At 32.9% G+C, this 19,297-nt stretch overlaps 1 protein-coding gene across 7 annotated transcripts in view; it reads right to left on the bottom strand.

Moving 5' to 3' along the window:
* LOC127834427 (E3 ubiquitin-protein ligase rnf213-alpha-like) overlaps positions 1-19,297 on the bottom strand; it is a 157,757-nt gene that overhangs the window by 71,587 nt on the left and 66,873 nt on the right. For all 7 annotated transcript variants that reach the window (XM_052360263.1, XM_052360260.1, XM_052360259.1 and 4 more), the window contains 13 exons: positions 18,615-18,777; positions 16,460-16,628; positions 15,955-16,331; positions 15,604-15,810; positions 15,382-15,504; positions 13,371-13,491; positions 12,493-12,734; positions 11,054-11,159; positions 10,254-10,364; positions 9,961-10,071; positions 6,830-6,964; positions 1,599-1,747; positions 1,253-1,475 (listed from right to left, as the gene is read on the bottom strand). In XM_052360263.1, coding sequence (XP_052216223.1) covers positions 1,253-1,475; positions 1,599-1,747; positions 6,830-6,964; positions 9,961-10,071; positions 10,254-10,364; positions 11,054-11,159; positions 12,493-12,734; positions 13,371-13,491; positions 15,382-15,504; positions 15,604-15,810; positions 15,955-16,331; positions 16,460-16,628; positions 18,615-18,777 — 2,237 coding nt within the window. The remainder of the gene's footprint in view (positions 1-1,252; positions 1,476-1,598; positions 1,748-6,829; positions 6,965-9,960; positions 10,072-10,253; positions 10,365-11,053; positions 11,160-12,492; positions 12,735-13,370; positions 13,492-15,381; positions 15,505-15,603; positions 15,811-15,954; positions 16,332-16,459; positions 16,629-18,614; positions 18,778-19,297) is intronic.

The following is a 19,297-nucleotide window of genomic DNA, read 5'->3' on the forward strand; positions in this document are numbered from 1 at the left end:
AACTTTTGTTTAAAGTACGAAGCAATTCGAAAGATGTGTAATGACACGAAAGTGTTAAGACTTGTACAAACAAAAGTACAGACAATAAAAGAATGTCGATTATTTTGAGGTTTGCTGTCTTGATGGTGTAAAAACTGTCAGATTTGCATTATATTTAACTGAAACGCTATCGAGATCGTGGCGTACTTAACGTGACTCATTCAATCATTAATCAAAACACATTTCTATTTATTTATTTTTTAAACTATAAGAGTAACGCAAGATTTAATGAGAAATTTTGAAAAAGGGTTTATACAGGAGATTAACAGACACAATATTACATATAGTTGTATTTGCTTGGTAGCGATATTTAACGTATCAAATAATCCAATTCTATTAATATCTTGGTTAAACCCAATTTGTCATAATTAAATTAAATAAAACATTAACTAGTTAAATCAAAAGACACTGTGCCATTGAATTTTTTCTTGTCCACAGCAAAGCAAGCGTAATTCAAACTTAATCTGAAAACATAAAATACAGCACTCTTTGAATCCGAATTATTGTGTACAAACAATAACAAATGTTCTGGATATCTTTACAAACTCAGTTTATTAGAGATTGATTAAATTGCAATACTCTCTGTACACGAGAATGCAATACATCATAAGATCGATTTAAATATCGGAAAAGACTTAGAACATGCATAATGTCCAGAAACAGAAGTTTTAAATTCTATCAAAATTAGTTTTAGTACTCGCTCCCTCTCGATCGATTCATTTTAACTAGCTTCCTATACCACAATCAGACGAACAGCTGCATGCTCAATGCGATCATTCTCTGTTAATTTACTGATGATTTACCTTTGAAATTAGTAAGAAAAATGACATTTTTTTCTTCTCAATTAGGTAGGCAATAAAATTATGCAAACACAGGTCAGAAATTATAATCATAATACTTGAAATCGGCGATCGACTTAATTTGTATTTGTCATTGAAATTCTATATACTAGCCCAATATCAAATTCAACCCAAGCGTTCACGTATTTACTGAATAATTAGACCTGTTTCATGCATTATAATAATCATTGTATAAGTTAGTTACGTTACTTACGTAGCTGCATTTCTCAAGGATTCATGCATTACATACAAAAACAGTATGTTTAAATACATACGTTATGTTAATTGAAAGATGCTGCGTCGATAACGATATGGGTTTTTTTTCAAGTGTAATATTATTAAGAACAACTATATACCGAATTTATTTATGTTACCTGCTTAAAGTGTTTGAATAATGCCGATCTGGAGAGATTTCCCTGCATTGCATCAGCGACAATTGTCTTTGCGAGAGACTTAGAACTGCCAGGTTTGCCAACAAGAAACAGTGGGATGCGCAGCTCTATGCAGACAACCATCATAAATATGTTTTCTCTCAGAGCAGTATTTCTTGCGATATTTTTATCAAGTGAAACATTATCAAGGAAGACATCTTGGCAACTGAAAACAATATTGGTTAAAAAAGGTTATTTAAATGGAAATACACCTACACTACTTAACGATGCACCTTTGCTAATAAAATACACAATAATAATCATCAACATTTTGTATTAAAAAAAAAACCTCTCGATTTCTTGAAGCATTCTGTCTGCGCCTCCTGGTAAGTTACAAAATCCGGTGATCATTGTTCTAAATGCGTTACGGTCCTTTAAACATGCATGGTAGCAAACGCCAAGTGCAAGAATAGCACTTCTCGCAAATGAATCGACTTTCTGTAAAGAATTAATAAATCGAATTTTCAGAACCATTACAGAAATTAAAATAAAACACGTTTTATATTACCCAAAACAGCAGACTATCCGCACAATTATATTGCTGATATTTCTTCCAGCTTAAGGACCCGGGGATAGACGATATTAAAAAATTGTATTTAAAACAAAACCCTTTTTATAATTAAAAGGATACACAAAGGCTTGTGCTTGTGTTGTTTCCTCTTCGTCCACATCATCTTGCGCCATGTTGTTATGAGTCTCTTATATTGTTATGCAATTAAGAGAGATCTTATATTGTTTGACAGGCACACAATTGAAGGTCCATGTGGTCGCATGTCTTTATATTATATAATACAAGTATAACAAAAATACGCCTCTCGATAACTTCTGTTTGACGTTCAACTCGGAAAGTATCGATTAATGTCTGACCTTTCAAATACACCTTTTTGCTAGGAAACCAAGATTTACTTTTTTCGTCTGAAAGATATTTTGTAATGTAGCAGTATATTATAACTGTTTTGCAAATCATTTTAATATTCTAATGATGATACTGTTTTAGATAAACAATCTGATAAAAATGTTTCAGGATTGAGTTATGAGTGAAGCTTTTACATCGATTACAAAGTTTTTCTTCGAATCGAAATGACGACCAAGCTTCGGACAAACTTTATCTAGATTCGAATTTAAACTCTATATCGTCCAGATGAAAATTCTTAAAAGCTTGGGTAAACAATGTCTTCCTCAGATCTGACCTGAGTCCCTTGGTTTTATGCATACGTTACCGAGTTTCATACTTGGCCTAGATATTATACAGATAAACTCTCTGAAATCGTTTCTTCTGATTGACTAAACAATTTGGAAATATCGATAACAAATATATGGTGTCCTTTTTTACACTGGAAACGCGGTTTCGGTCATAGCCCTTTTTTTCAAGATAAACGTCCTGACAAAGTTTCATCATAATAAGTTGAAAAATGGGGGCTCTTGAGCAATACATATTGAATTATTACATCGAATGACGCATGAAAAACGACGACGGACCCTGGACATAGAATGACCAAAATTGTTAGCCATGCGCACTTTAGATTGGGCTTACGTTCATCATTGCTAGACGACGTGTCGTTGATATTATAGTATTTACTTTTTTTTCTCGAAATTGTACATTGACCTACTGACCAGGCTCATTAGCTTGACGTTTTCGATTCTTTGAAAACCTATCCATGCAGAACAACGTTAAAATTGTATTTAAGAATAAGGATAAAGATTGTGACTATTCATTTTATCATGCTATCACGTCTGCTAAGTTAAAAGCATAAAAGTATCTCCCTTCCTCCTATTCTTCCTGCCTGTGTCTTTTTCTCCATCCATCCATCCATCCATCCATCTATCCTTCCATCGACTCATCGCTAAATCTATCTCTTTTTCATCTTGAATAATTAACTTGAATTTGAGTATGCTTCTGTGCATCTAATTAGCACTATGAGCGTCAGTTCAGGGACAATAAATGACAAGGCGTATTGAAGCAGAAGTGGAGAACTTCTTCGCTTTTTATTATATGATTCATATTAAAATGCTTACACTTAAAATATATTCAAAATGGTCATGCTATCTCTTAAACGCGCATATCAGTTCACATTCGTCGAAGACCATACTTAGAGAACTATCCGGATCCAAATTCAAACATGACATAGGTTCATCAAGATTGAGTATTATATGTGGCCTCTCAAGTGAAAACAAAAATTTCAAAACATTTTAACTCGATGACCTAGTTTGTGTAAGCACGTGATCACGATATTAACTCGACCTTGTTATTAGCGAAACAAACACTAAGTTTCACCGACATTGAGCAATAAATGCGGCCTTTAGAGAGATTACAATGTGTTTTTAAGAGTAAATCTTAAAACCTTATTTTGGAATACACAAGACCAAGATCCAAACGCGGCTTAGATAGATTTCACATAACATTTTGCACGAGTGACAGTCACACATGTGGCTTCTAGTGTCGTGGCAATTTAAAAAAGATTGCCCTCGTGATCTTAATTGTGGACAAATGAGAGCAAGATTTGTGTAAGATTTGCACAGGTTACACAGTTTTTGAACGCACTTGGCCGGATTAAAAGTTGGCAAATGCTTTACATTGTTTTTTCAAGTTTCTTCAATATTGATTCAAAAATGTTGCGTTTACAGTGTTTAAAGAATTTTTGTTTTAATTTGACCTAGACTTAGAATAAAAAACGCACATGACCAAAATACAAATTCGGCCAACATATTGTCACAAAAAACTTTTTGACTAAGTTTCATAAAGATTTTGTGAAAACTGTGGCCTTTAAAATGTTAAAGAGCTGATATTTGGGTTTTGTAAGATTTAATATTGTGGCCTTGTTTTTGGATTCCCGTAACCCAGATTAAAACTCTAATTATATAATGTCAATATAATCATTCGTATTAAGGTAAATGAAGAGCTAATGAATAAAGTATTCCATAGAGTGTTAACAAAGTTTTGCTAAAATATTACATTGCGGCCTTATTTTTGGACGTACATGGTCGATATTTGAACTATGTCAGGATTTTGTCCAGATAACAATTCTGATTAAGTTTCATAAACATTTGAAGAAAAAAGGTGCAATATATAGAATTACCGAACTTATAGATTGCGCACATGAAGTACGTCTTAGAACACACAGCGCCGGACATAAAATTAAAACAATTATATTGAAGTTTGTAAAGTGCATCGGACATCGGTTCATTGATCAGAATGCTTAAACAGCTGACACATTCTTTGAAAATATATCAGACATATAGCACAACGTTATAATACACTTATTATGTTGATGACTTATTAATGTTGTGGAGTAATATGTTTTACAAATGCATTAAATTACTTTTCTTATGCATTAAATATTTTACAATCTACTTATAATTCTTACTTGAAAATACTTTTGAGACTCATTTGCATATAAAAATGTATTCAAATTATTTAATTGCATTTGAGCATTTCCAAATTTGAAGTTTCCATTCTCGAACCAGTGTTTTAAATGTATTCTTATATAGTAAATGGCAATGACACACAAATAAAAATAGCACATGGCCCAACCAAGTCAAGCCAACGTTTAAATATTAAATGATTTTTAGCTCACCTGATTGCTTAGGTGAGCTTTTGTGACCGGTCTTTGTCCGTCCTCTGTCCGTCCGTCCGTTAACATTTATTCGTAAACACTCTAGAGGCCACATTTCTTGTCCGATCTACATGAAACTTGGTCAGAAGCTTTGTCTTAATGAATTCTCGGTCGAGTTCGAAACTGGGTCGTGCCGGGTCAAAAACTAGGTCACTAGGTAAATAAATGTCAGATGAAAAAACATGGCCGCCAGTGGGCGGGGAAGTTTTGCTTATTTGGCTATTGAGAAAAATTGTAAACACTCTAGAGGCCACATTTCTTGTCCGATCTTCATGAAACTTGGTCAGAAGCTTTGTCCCAAAGATATATCGGTCGAGTTCGAAACCGGATCTTACCGGATCAAAAACTAGGTCACTAGGTCCAAGAAAAGATAAACCTTGTAAACACTGTAGAAGTCACATTTTATGCCCAATTTTCATGTAACTTTTTCAAAATGTTTATCTTAATGATATCTTAGTTGAGTTCAAAAGTGGTTCCGGTCCATTGAAAAACATGGCCGCCAGTTTGCGGTGAAGTTTTCCTTATTTTACTATAGAGAAACCATGTAAACACTCTAGAGGCCACATTTCTTGTCCAATCTTCATGAAACTTAGTCAGAAGATGTGTCCAAATGATACCTCGTTTGAGTTTGAAAATGGATCATGCTGGGTGGAAAACTAGGTCACTGGGTCAAACAAAAAGAAAAACATTGTAAACACTGTACAAGTCACATGTCATGCCCAATCTTCATGTAACTTTGTCAAAAATGTTTGTCATAATGATATCTTGGTTGCGTTCAAAAGTGGTTCCGGTCCGTTGAAAAACATAGCCGCCAGTGGGCGGGGCAGTTTTCCTTATTTTGCTATTGAGAAACCTTGCAAGCACTCGAGAGGCCACATTTTTTGTTTGATCTGCATGAAACTTAGTCAGAAGATTTGTCCAATGATACCTCGTTTTATTTCGAAACTGTGTCATGCTGTGTTGAAAACTAGGTCACTAGGTCAAAAAAAGAAAAACCTTGTAAACACTGTATAAGTCACATGTCATGCCCAATCTTCATTTCACTTTGTCAAAATGTTTGTCTTAATAATATCTTGGTTGAATTCAACAGCTGTTCCGTTCCATTTAAAAACATGGTTACTAGTGGGCGGGCAGTTTTACTTATTTGGCTATAGAGAAACTTTGTAACACTCAGTCTCTAGAGGGCACGTTTCTTGTCCAATCTTCATAAAACTTGGTCAGAAGATTTGTCCGAATAGTACCTTGTAAACACACTAGAGGTCATAGATGTGGTCCAGTAATAATGATACTTGACCAGGATGTTTTTCTTGATGATATCTATGCAAAGTTGTAAATTGGGTCATGTGGGGTCAAAATCTTTAACAGGAGGTCCAAATCTTACAAAAACCTTGTAAACACATGTAAAATTAGCATTACCGTTACTTGCAAATGTTTGCATGCACAAAAACCATGCAAATAGACAGTCCTCAATCAGAATTAATCATATGCTCACATTGCAAAAGTAAACCGAAAAGAACCAATCTAATATGCTCAGGAGTACTGAATTTTCAACTTAGCAATTAACAAGGCCTTGTAGAAAAAGGTGAGCGATCTAGGGCCATCTGGGCCCTCTTGTTTATAATTCCATTTAATTAAATAAACAGATGTGACGGCTAAGAGCCCTCACCAACAATTTGAAATAAATCTTTTAATATCGGAATTTTAAACTACTAATATTGATTGAATCAAATATTGTTATAATTTAATCATTTAAGTCTGCGAAATAAGTAGTATAGTAAATTTCAAACCCTTCGTCAAAAAAGAGAACATCGACAAATTGATCTGATTTTAAATACATCGAGAACTGTATCTACATTTTATATCAAAACGGAAGAAGAAATTAAGTATGTGCTTTTAATATACTTACATTTTCCTCAATTACGCCATTCTGCAATAACTTGGCCTCCATGAGCGGAAACAGGTGTTCACCTATTTTGCTGAACCATGTCATCACCCGTAAAAATCGCTCTATATCTCTCAATGAAACAAAGCCACACTCGTCCTGTCAATTTAAATTTAATTAAAAAATATGTATTTACCCGAATAACATAGGAGTGGCAGCAGAGAGGAGTACATGACAATCTTTGATTTCTTAATTAAGAAAATATAAATACTTAAATCTTGTCCCCAAACGAAGAAGCATTACTTAATTACATTTTGCATTTTATAAAACATATATGGAATTGAAAAAGTTTATTTTAATATTTTATCGTTTCGATTATGTAGCATAGTGTTCCACAAAGAACATAAGTTCTATGTTATTTGCATAGAAAATAACATGTTTTTGTGCCTAACCAAGTTTGTAATTAATTGGGTCGAGAATCGTTCGTAACAATTATTAAATATTGGTAGAACATATTGAAAAACAAATGAACATGTGTTGTTGTTTTTTTTCAATTTAATTTATCCGTGTTTGTTTTGCATGTTGACAAGGCAAACTGACCTGTTGGTAGTTTTGGAGAAATAACATGACTAAAAGATAGAAATTATTGATTACAGTATGTTTGTTTAAATTAAAACACTATAGAATGTTTGTATTGACTGCCTAGATATTGTCTATACAGTGTATGACTGATACATGTTCAAACTGAAACAATAATAATAATTATAATGCTTATAATAATAATGCTATTAATAACAATGCTTATTATAGTAATGCTAATAGTAATAAAAATACTAATTTAATAATAATGCTAATAATACAAATAACATTAAAATATGTAACGACTATCGTCACTAACATTTTGGGGCATCATTGTGTACATAAAACAATAAAATTCTGGAAACATAAATACTAATAGAAATGGGATACTTGAATTTTGAAAATTATAAATAGATGTTTAATCCCTAAGAATATAAATAAAATAATCTTTGAGTAAAAAAACACGAAAAACATTTAAAAGAAAACGCAAATTTGATACCTTAATTCGCATATATGTTATTGCGTTTCAGACCAACAATGTGTCATGTAGGTAAAAGTATGTCTAACAGATGCCAAAAGGATCATTATACATAATCGATTCCGAAATGATTAGTTATCAGAGTGCAATTTCCTTGCCGAGAGAATGATAAAATATCTCTAATCAAATATCGTCAAACAGGGCACGTGATTTAATCGGTAAATGAGCGAGTCAGCCAATCAACACTGATCACATGAGAGGGCTGACATTATTATTAAATCAATAGTTGAATGTGGCTATGTTTATTCGATAGTCATGTAGATCTGAATATTAACTTCAGTAGGGAAGTCAGTAAACGTTATACACAGGGCAGATGGGTGAACTTGTAGATAACGAACATTGGAAAGCGTTTGTGTTAAAGACAAGGTAACTATTGGTGCAAAGCATCAAAGGGCGTCGGGAATTTCGGTGTAAAAGACACTCAATGAAGTTACATGGAACGATTTTTTTCTACTGTAAAAATTAAAATATTGGCCGATTATAACCGTTTTATATGATTTTGTGCTATAACCCCCAAATAACCATTCTCTATGATGTTGTGTTATTACTCCCAAATAACCATTATCAATGATTTTGTGTTGTAACCCCCAACTATTTCATAGTTCATTTTATTTACATAAGTTTACTTTTTTACTGGCATCCGTGTGCAGTTTTCATTAATGGAACAGAACTGTGTAGGCTTTAAAGAATCTACTTCATCTTGTAAGCGTAATTTCAAATTTTGCTCAACATCAAGGGGAAATGATTCTGAACTTATTCTCACGTTGCACATTTACGAAAGGGTCTCAGTACTTATTGATATGAAAACACTGTTAAAGTTTTAATGTTTTTACGACCCCCCCCCCTCTCACACATAAATTTCATGGGCGTAATAATAACAAAAAATGGTTACAATGAAACAGCATATTTATTCACACTAAAATGTCTACATCAAAACAAAATGTTAAGATAGAACACAAATAAAATAATTTGATTCTACTGGGGTCCGAACCTGGGGCCTCTCACATGTGAAGCGAGCGTGTTACCACTACACTACGGAACCGCTTGAAAAATCACCTTCTAACTAAGATATTAATAAGCTATTAATAGTCGGTTTAAATGTAAACCCGGCAGTTTAAACGCTGGATAGTGAGCGGGGTTAAATGCCCATACCAAAGGGTCCATACAACTGGCAAGATACGGGTCAGGCCTGCGGCCTTCTATATGTGGTTCTTAAAAAAACCCTGTAGGAGGACTTTATAGTAATGAGACTGGGGTGCTGTGATGGTGCTCCTCATTTATAAGCGGCTGCTTCCTTTATCAAGACTCATTATTACAACTAATAATACGTGTGGCGCTTCGCGCTCTTTAGCGCCTTTATTAGTAACTAGGTGGATGCTAGGATAGTGTAACAAAGAAGTTTTTTTTATACAAAACCAGAAAGTTCACCGGTTCGCGTATTTACCCAGTCCTTGTGATCTGTTATTATTACCCAGTCCCCGTGATTAGTTATAAATTAAAGAATTAGTTTGCATTATTGGCATTAAATGTTGTAGTAAATGTAATAGGCACAAATGCAATACTTATTTACACTTATTTACACAAAAAGCACCACTATGCAAGGTATTCTGACAACAAAAATATATACATTGATCCGTAAAATAACTTTTCCTCCAATAAGCGAAAAAAAAACATATTACATACTTGTCGCCGCACTTCAGTGCGACGTCAATAAATAAAAAAAGTCTCAAAGAAAACCTATATTGATTTGTGTACATCATTGTGTTCCACAGACTTATGCGACAATTATAATATTCAAATTCATATTTGTATTTTTAATTTTTTGTATATTCTAGAGAGGCATTAGTAGCCATTTTAAGTTCCTATTAGTAATCATGACTTTGAGCAAGCGATCAAACAAGTATTGACCCTTAAACTAGGTCGGAGTTATCAACATGTTTTAGCATAGTAATTTACAGGACAATACAGCATCATTCTAATTGACCTTGACCATTATTGCCCAACATTAAGAACAACAACATTATTATACATAGAATACCTTTTGGTTTCTCATAAACTGCTGTGAAGAAGCCAGCATGTCGCAAAGTGATTCAATGACATCGTCTTTTATTTCTCCGTCGCATTCCTGCACAAAATGGTTGAGCATGATCTTGAACAAAATAAAAAAATCTGAAGACATTTTTTAGCAAATAACAAAGATTACAAAGTCCGTAACGTCATAAAAATAACCGTCAAACAAATTTCTAAACAAACTTCTTCTGTATTCTTGTACTCTTATTCTTCTAAAATGTATTCTTTTTATTTATGTATATTTATTTACTATACACTAACAAATCGTTTGACGATCTGGTATATATATAATCTCTCTACTTCCGCGTTCAGTTGACCAAAGTCCCACACAAGTGGCAGTAGGCTTTCTGGAAGAGGCTGGACTCTATAAACCTACATGTGTATAAGCATATATTGCTTAATATCATTTATATGACTGTGTGCATGGGTTCAATGAATTGATGCTTGATAACATGATAAATGTCCGTTTTATTAACGGTCTGCTTCCGGTATACTTTAAAAATTAGGCATTGATTTGGGTTATTATCAGATTTTCTTCGACTGTCAAAATGATCTTGCTCCAAATATAACAATCAGCCATGGTGATTAAAGCACTTCATAGGCATTCGCTCCGTTGGAACCCATTTGTTTGATGCAATTTTACTATATATGCAGTTGAATTTGTTAGAGTAAGTAATTGATATAATTGTGCTTGCCAAATTTAAAATATATGTATTAACGATGATTTGTTTCCGGAACATGTTTTAAAAGACAACGCATTCTTGTATTACAACAGACTATACAACAACACTACCTAATATGTCATGTCATTAACGTTTGTCAGCATACACATACATGCTACCAAAAAATATCTTATTTATAACTACACATCACCCCAATATAATCACACGCTATATTAGTTTCAGAACAAATCAGGATATTTAAAAAAAAATTATATCATTATAATTGCACACTTTAAGACAACAATCAAATTAAAATTAAACATCTTCAATGACTCACAATATTTCAACATTAAATAAGCCAAATGTTCAATGATGGCATTTTAAGAGGGAGCTTCTTACCAATCGGCGCATTGGAATTTTTCCAAGTGTATCCCTGGTTTCATTTGCATCTACGTGGTATCCGAGACCGGCATTTTCTAGATTTTTCACAAACCGATCAGAATGCCTAAAATGAACTTGGTTTCATTAAACATTGATATAATGCGATGGAGACATCCATTACCCAACGACACATATTTGGACACCAACAATCATTGTTACATTACTCGATAATTGCAAAAATGGTCAAAAAGAACCTTATTCTAAAAAATCGTAATAGTGTGAGTATTTAGTTGCGAACCTATTAATTTTACCATCCAGCTAAAAATGAAGACCATCGCAATTTTATTTCCATACTTTATAAGTGCCGCAAAATACAAAGTTTCATAATTTGTTTCCACCGACATATCGTTTTAAGATATTTAAAAGTTAACCACAGAAAATGGGACGTAAAAACATCTGTCCAATCAATCACAACTAAACTTTATTCCCTGGACACATTTAAAGTTACTTGGCAGTAACATGTTTATCGAAATTCTCGAAGAACTTAAAGCGGTGTCGAAATTTCACCATGTGAAAGTATTTATTATGTAGTGTTAATAATATCACAATTTCAATATTTTGCCAAATATGTCACACATTAAAATAAACGCAAAAAGCGACGGCGAAGAAAATATAAATGAATTTATTACACCTATTGGTTCGGTAAAATGGTTTATTAAGGAAAGATAGATGGACGTATGATCATTTATTTGAGTTCATTTAGAGTGATTTCGAATCTCACATCGGTATATGATTTGTTTGGCATATAATGCATATTTGGTTTGACTATTTTGTTTTGCCCTGATTTTGTTTCAGGAAATACAATCATCTTTTAGTTTGTTTTTGTGTTTATACGTGTGTTTTAATACATCATAGGTACTTGTCCATGGCGATTACATCGAAAATACCATTAAAATTTCAAGCTGTATCGTTATCGTCAGTAACTATGCATCATGTATCATTAGAGAATATGTTTCTTTGTCATCTTCATCATCACCATAACTGGCACCTCTATAATAATTTGAGTGGATTTTAGATGGATGTCAATTCATTGTTTCTGTGTGTCAGTCTTACTAGGTTAGCCTGACGCTATATCGTATCTAGACTGCGACTTGAGAATGAACACACTCTTACCATCCCGTGTCTTCCAATTATTAACTGTGTACTACTAATGACATGGGTCGAATACATTCTACATGTTTATACATATTATTCCTCTCATCTAATAAGATATAAGGGTAAAGTAAATGTTTATTTTTCTGTCAGCAAATTTATATCGGTTTTACTATAACGAATGCACTTTCTATTACAGATATATAATACGTGCATTGATTATACATAGATTTTATTGCATCGTAGTTAATAGTAAAATATATAATGTGATAACAAAAAAGACAAAACATGACATTGAAACTTACTTTCTATACGGATTGCATGCTGCAATTATTTTCAAGTTTCGGTACATCTGTATGCTTTTACCGCAGATTGATTGATCGCACATTATCTCCTTAAAAATTCCAGTCGCTTCTGTTGTATTTGCTTCGTCAAAAAAAAGTACAGTATACATTTGCTCGCCAAATTCTTTAACATTTTTCTTGGCAATCGCTTCGGCTTGATGAACTATTTCTTTAATGGCATTTTTTGTTGTTCCTCCATGTACCTTAGAACAAAAACCAACATGAAAGACTAAAGCCGAACAGGATAGACTTTCTTCTATCGAATTTTACAGTTTATTCTGTTTATGAAGTATGATCATAATGCATTGTTCAAATAACTTAATTTATATGTAAGCTTGAAATAATAGTTTTAACGACGAATGCCTAACTAAATCCTCTTGCCTATATGCGTTCAACTGAAACAATAGTCCCCTTATTCTTACTATGAATGAAAGTAATTGTTATTTATTACAATACTAGAAATGCTGAAGACGTGTAAGTTTTTTTAATCCGTTTAGTTGAGCTACTGTAGTATCGACTTGTTGAAAATTCGTTTGATTTTAATGTTTTGTCATTGTGTTATCCGGCGCGTATGAATACACTTATAACCAAAAAGCAATAGACATTACGTGTTGAATGGAGATTGGAAAAGTTACAGGTGGCCACGTCAAAAGCTCAAAGTTTCACACAGACGACGTAAGATAAACATGATTTCCATCAAACATTTTTCACAGATAAAACAAAAACGTAAAGTCAAGGACTTAAGTAACAAATCGATAGGATAAAAGAACACCACAAAAGTAAACCATATTCCGCAAAAAGCTTTTAAATAAAATAGGTATAAGGAAGTTGTAATATACCTTCACCAGTTTTAAGTTTGTTGCCGGTACGTTTAGAGGACATTGCAGAGCACACATGAACTTCACGAGTCGTGTTTTACCACATCCGGTCTCGCCCATTATAATGACCGGAATGCCGCATCTGTTTAATGTACGAACATTATTATTGTGACAGGATCAAATATTTTACTCATGACAACTTTGCTTTCGCTCATATTAAAAACAAAGGGACATCATGCTCTCAACAGATCCGTAAGAACTAACAGGTTTTTGATATTTGGGTACATGCTTTATATGAAGCCTCTGAAGAAGGTGTTTGAACATTTCCCATGCCAGACTTAATCCGGGTCATGAAATTTGACATGGCGGAAAATTCATTTGTTGAAACTTAATTATCAAACGATTATGATAGCAAATTCCAAGAAAACTTTTAACTACAAACAATAACAACTTAACCGTATACCATTAATAATACATATGACTGTTACTCCGCTTTAACTGTTTCTCATGGATTGTAATATTCCGAAAGGAACTTTTCATAAAAATAATAGTTTAATATTAATACGATAACATATCTTAAGATATAGTGCTCTTATATACAAAACTACTTATTTGTTTTAGACAGCAGATTTATTTCATTATTAAAATTTTGATTATTATTTTAATGTTTAAATACCTTTAAATGAGTTTAGTTAAATTTATGAATATAAATAAATTTTCACACGCTTTATTACGGATTTTTCCTGATGATGTAGTTTCACTTCGATTGTATTTCATTTCTTTGTTCACAACCTTTCTGTACATAGCATTATAACATAAACATGGAAGCGAAGTAATCAGTAACTAGAACAATTGTGCAGAGCAAGTGTCATGAAGAGTTTTGCAATTGCATTTCTACAGTGAACATACGTTTAACATTAAAATGGACAATTCCAAGAAAACTTTTATCCACAAACAATAATAACTTAAACGTATACCATTAATAATAAATATGACCGATCCTCCGCTTTAACTGTTTCTCATGGATTGTTATATTCCGAAAGGAACTTTTCATAGAAATAATAGTTTAATATTAATACGATAAGATATAAAACATATCATAAGATATAGTGCTCTTATATTTAAAAATACTCATTTGTTTTAGACAGCGGATTAATGTCATTATTATAAGTTTGATGATTGTATTAATGTTAACATACCTTTAAATGAGTTGAGTAAAATTTATGAATATAACTAAATTTCCACACGCTTTAATACGGATTTTTCCTGATGATGAAGTTTCACTTTGATTATATTTCTTTGTTCTCAACCTTTCTGTACATAGCATTATAACATAAACATGGAAGCGGCGTTATCAGTAACTAGAACAATTGTTAAGAGTAAGTGTCATGAAGAGTTTTGTCATGGTATTTCTACAGTGAACACACGTTTAAACATTAAAATAGAAAATTCACTGATCTTTCCTACCGTTTTTGTCTGCCGGCAGGCAATATTGTAAAACTCAGTTGATATTTCGCAATACAATTTAAATAAATGACAGCTGACAGCTAGTTTTGAGTGAGAAAAACATGATGAAACGTGTGAATAACGGACCGAAATCATTTTCGAACTATATGAACTTGTTTAAAGCAAGTTTATTGATTATAGGTAAAATCTTTTTAATGTGTTATCATTATGTTTGTTTTAAAAATATACATAACAAAAATTCCCCGCACGTTCTCAGTCATGTTTTTTGATGAAACGTAATAATTTCGAAGTCAGAAAAATTTGTTTGAAATCCTTCGGGGATTTTCGGGCAACAAGTGATTTACTTAATTTTATTTTCACTTATACCCAATCACTGAGTTTTTGATTCCACGTCACCAAATTTGTACCTTTCACCGAGATTACCAAATATAAACCCATACACTTGGTCACAAAAGTGTTCGGAGGGTAACCATGGATGAATCACGACAGACGAGAAACACAACGCAATCACTCGTTGTCACCATAGACACTAAACCCTCATATGTTTAATGAAGCGTTATCGTACCGAAATCTCATATATATCGCTAGTATCTTCTTCATATTATCCATGGTCAGCTCATACGTTGGGTCAGGATCATGAATATTCTGTACACCCATCACACTGCATAACCTCTTGATATATTCCATTCTGAAACATGTAAATATTTTGACAAAATTTCAAACAACATTAAACTTATGTGAGTGTATTTAAATTCAACAAAAATTCCGGACAAAAATGTGTATGTACCTTTGATCGTTATCTTCATCGTCGGAGGCCTCTTCGGATAGCGGCACATCATTTTCAATCAATGATATCATCAGCCGTTTTCGCATTATACGCCTTTCCAATACATGACCGGTTTGAACATCGATTAAATTGCCTTTATTATCGATGTTAAATCCCAGGAAAGTAAATGACAGACGGTCAAAGTTGAAAAATATATACGGATGCGGGCTGAAGTAGAGATACGTATACTTAAAATATTGCTTAGTATTCGAAAAGATATCATACGAATATAACATAGGGTCACACTAATAAAATGTTCGTCTCTATTATGATAGATACGAGTTTACATTGAAGGTCTACTAAAGAACATGCCTGGTCTCCCAAGTTCTTCTAAGCTCATATCGACTAAGCTCATTGTTTTCACCTCCCGTTGATTGTTCTCCTTCATCATCTGAAGAATTTTCACTAGAGTTTTCAAACAATATTCCATTAACAGGTTGTTGTTCAGCAACATCCTGTATGTCATCGCGAGCTCCAAGATCGTCACTGTCAGACGATGGTTCTATGCTATTATCTGCAGAACTATCATCACTATCAGAGTCGTCGTCAATATTATATAACTCCATGATATTATGCAAAGAACTTATGTCGTCGTTATCAGATTCGTCGTCACTATCATGATTTGATTCAATATTAAATGTATCATCGAACGACTCTTCTGCGATTGCGAGTGATCGTGTTGAGAAATCCTTAAACAATAAAAGGTGTACATATAAATCGTGAAACACTATATGTGATTACTTTGGTAAGGCTTTATACGTTTTACTTTAGTTGTTCATATATCATTATATTCACAATATTATCGATTTGTTTCTACCTTTGACATCTGAATAAGTGATCGAAGAACAAACGTAGAAAAGCCAGGAAGATCTTCTTCTGCGGCACGTGTAACAAACTGGTTTTGTTCGTAGTCTACGAGTTGTGTGTTCAAGAACAGCACAAAGTGGTAAAGCTCTGACCAAGATGGATTTACTACTCCGCATCGTCTGCAAGTAAAATTGAACCATTTAAGTAGGCCTTCCAAGCACATAGCGGTAAATGGTTGTCCAAACTCCTCGTAATGGGCACATCCCCTTTATGTTTACGGCAGCAACTTCCAGTTCTGGCAGGATTATCGGTTAGTAATTGTTTCTAATTTTATGAAAACAGTGCACTTACAAGAGAAATGATTATTATACATATGGTCACAATAAACGACTCTTCAATAAATAATAAAACACACCCGAATACAAATCATTTTATAATAACAATTGAATTTGCTTCGACCATCATCCCTTCTCTTTCACGGCAGTAGGGTTTCAACACGAGCTGTGCTTTTAACCAGTAAATTGCCCTCGCGAAGGTAGTGCGTTTACATAAGTGTTCAGAACTGTTTTGAAAAAAGCAATCGCCGTTGGCTTTCAAATATCAAATGTTCGTAAAAACACACATAATTTTTTGAACGTCTTCATACAAAAAGTGTAGTCAACAGAAAATCTAATAAGTTATTACTTAATTTCACATGTTAAATGAACCATGATACTAAAATGTTGACTTCAGAGTCAGTGAATTCCGTTGGAAAAAAAGTATACACAATCGAATGCAAAGCCACAAGTGAAACATCATTACGAACATTCCAATTACAAAATACACAAGTTATAATTACAACAAACACTCATCTGTTCCAATGTAAACTATGGGAAAATAATAACTTGCATGTTGCGATTGGTAAACTATTTCAACACATTATTCGTATTCGTAACACAGTTAGATTGTGAATCTATTTAGGTATTGCTTTATAAGGCTTTATTATAAAAAAATAAAAATGATATTTATACAATTAAACTAAACTTAAAGGTATATTGATATGTGTTTAACGGGGCCTTTCCACGTTTTGGTACATTAACAAAATTAAAACAAAAATCAGATTCGCAAATTTTCGTTGTAGTTATAACATTTGTGAGGAAACAGTAATACTGAACATTTACCATGCTCTAAAGTATCCATTCTATGAATCTTTGTGCGATTTAAAAACCTGAAAATTATAAAGCGTTGCAACGCGAAACGATTGAATAATTTGGAGAGTTCTGTTGTCGTTATATTATTGTGACACTACGAAGATTACTCATATAAAGTATAGAATACATCATTCATTGTATGAGCACGGATAACCGAGTGGTCTAAGCGTTAGACTTTTACTTCAGGGGTCAGTGGTTCGAACCCAGACACAGGTTACCTTTTTCTCTTTAATTGTATTCTTGTTTTTTTACTTGAGCTGTATTTATCCAATGTTTACATTTATCAATATAAAGCATTTAATGAAAAACTTTAATACATGCCGAAATCTGTGAAAAGGCCCATTTAAGACACAAAGCTGTTTCGATAAATAAAATATTACAATAATTTACCTTGTAGAACGTTAATTATGTAAACATGATTCAATAGATAACAATACTTTTTTCTTCATTATATTTTCAGTCGCAACGTACTGAAAAAAGACCTACATGGGCATGACACACGGAATATTTAATTTTTGAAATTGATGATGTCATGGAAAGATCGGTATGCCTTATAGTGTAACTTTACAAAAGTTTATCAAACGATATAATTCGCTTATTAAGTATTCTGGACTGAATTTATTTCCTTCGTCTTTTTAAATGTGTTGTTATAATATGATATACAATTAGCTTTTACGTATGTCTGTTTTAACATTATGATATCATCGTGTGTATTGCATTTTTTTAAATGTCAGATTACTGTCTCAATTAACTTAAATTTAACGTGTTTGTAATATGATATTGTATGCCCAATATAATTAAATACCCTGAACTATTGATTATAGGCGTGATATTTATTCGACTAGGCCTCTGAGCAAACGATAATGCCACAAATGTAATACTAAAAATATATCGCAACCTTAAAGTATCTAACTGTAGATTTTAAAACAAACAAACCAATCGTTTTTATAAAGCTTCATTACTTCTGAATCGTACCTCATCAAAACCGCTAAGCAATCGGCTGGCGAGCCAACAATTTTCGTTGCATCCACTTCCAGCATGCTGTTTTCTTTTTCTAACTTGAGTAAATATTGGAATGTGCGTTGAAAATCCGAACTCCTGAAGACTGTGTCATCGAATACTTGGTCTGGTGGGTTTCCTAAGTAATGTAAACTATTTATGTAAATTTATGCACGACTAAATTCGTATCAATTGTTTTCTTTGGTATACTTTTTAATGCAATTTAACATTGTTTTGCCGGTAGGTTATCCTTAACATGTTAAGATCATATGAAGCTAGAACTTACACTGAAGGCGATTTATGCCCCCCCCCCCCCCCACACACACAAACACACACACACACAAACTTGCTGTGCAATTAACTGATCGTGTATCTTAGCAACTACCTTTCAAGAAAACGTGTCGAACGCTACACGTAATACCATCATATTAAACAATGTGATAACATATCTTAATTTGCAATCATTCAACTCATGATGAAATATACTGCGGTCAGTTTCGTAAAAACAGATTGCCTCAGTTATTCCTTCAACGATAATTTATGAGCTTTGAACTAAAGTGTAAAATTGAATTTATTTATTTATGTAGTTATTAATTAAGGGGTATAGGTGGTTTAGTAGAGAACAAAGTTTCTTGCAGCAGTTTATGATCAAAAACTTA

The sequence above is a fragment of the Dreissena polymorpha genome, chromosome 6 (genome assembly GCF_020536995.1).
Source record: "Dreissena polymorpha isolate Duluth1 chromosome 6, UMN_Dpol_1.0, whole genome shotgun sequence".
Taxonomy (NCBI): Eukaryota; Metazoa; Mollusca; class Bivalvia; order Myida; family Dreissenidae; genus Dreissena; species Dreissena polymorpha.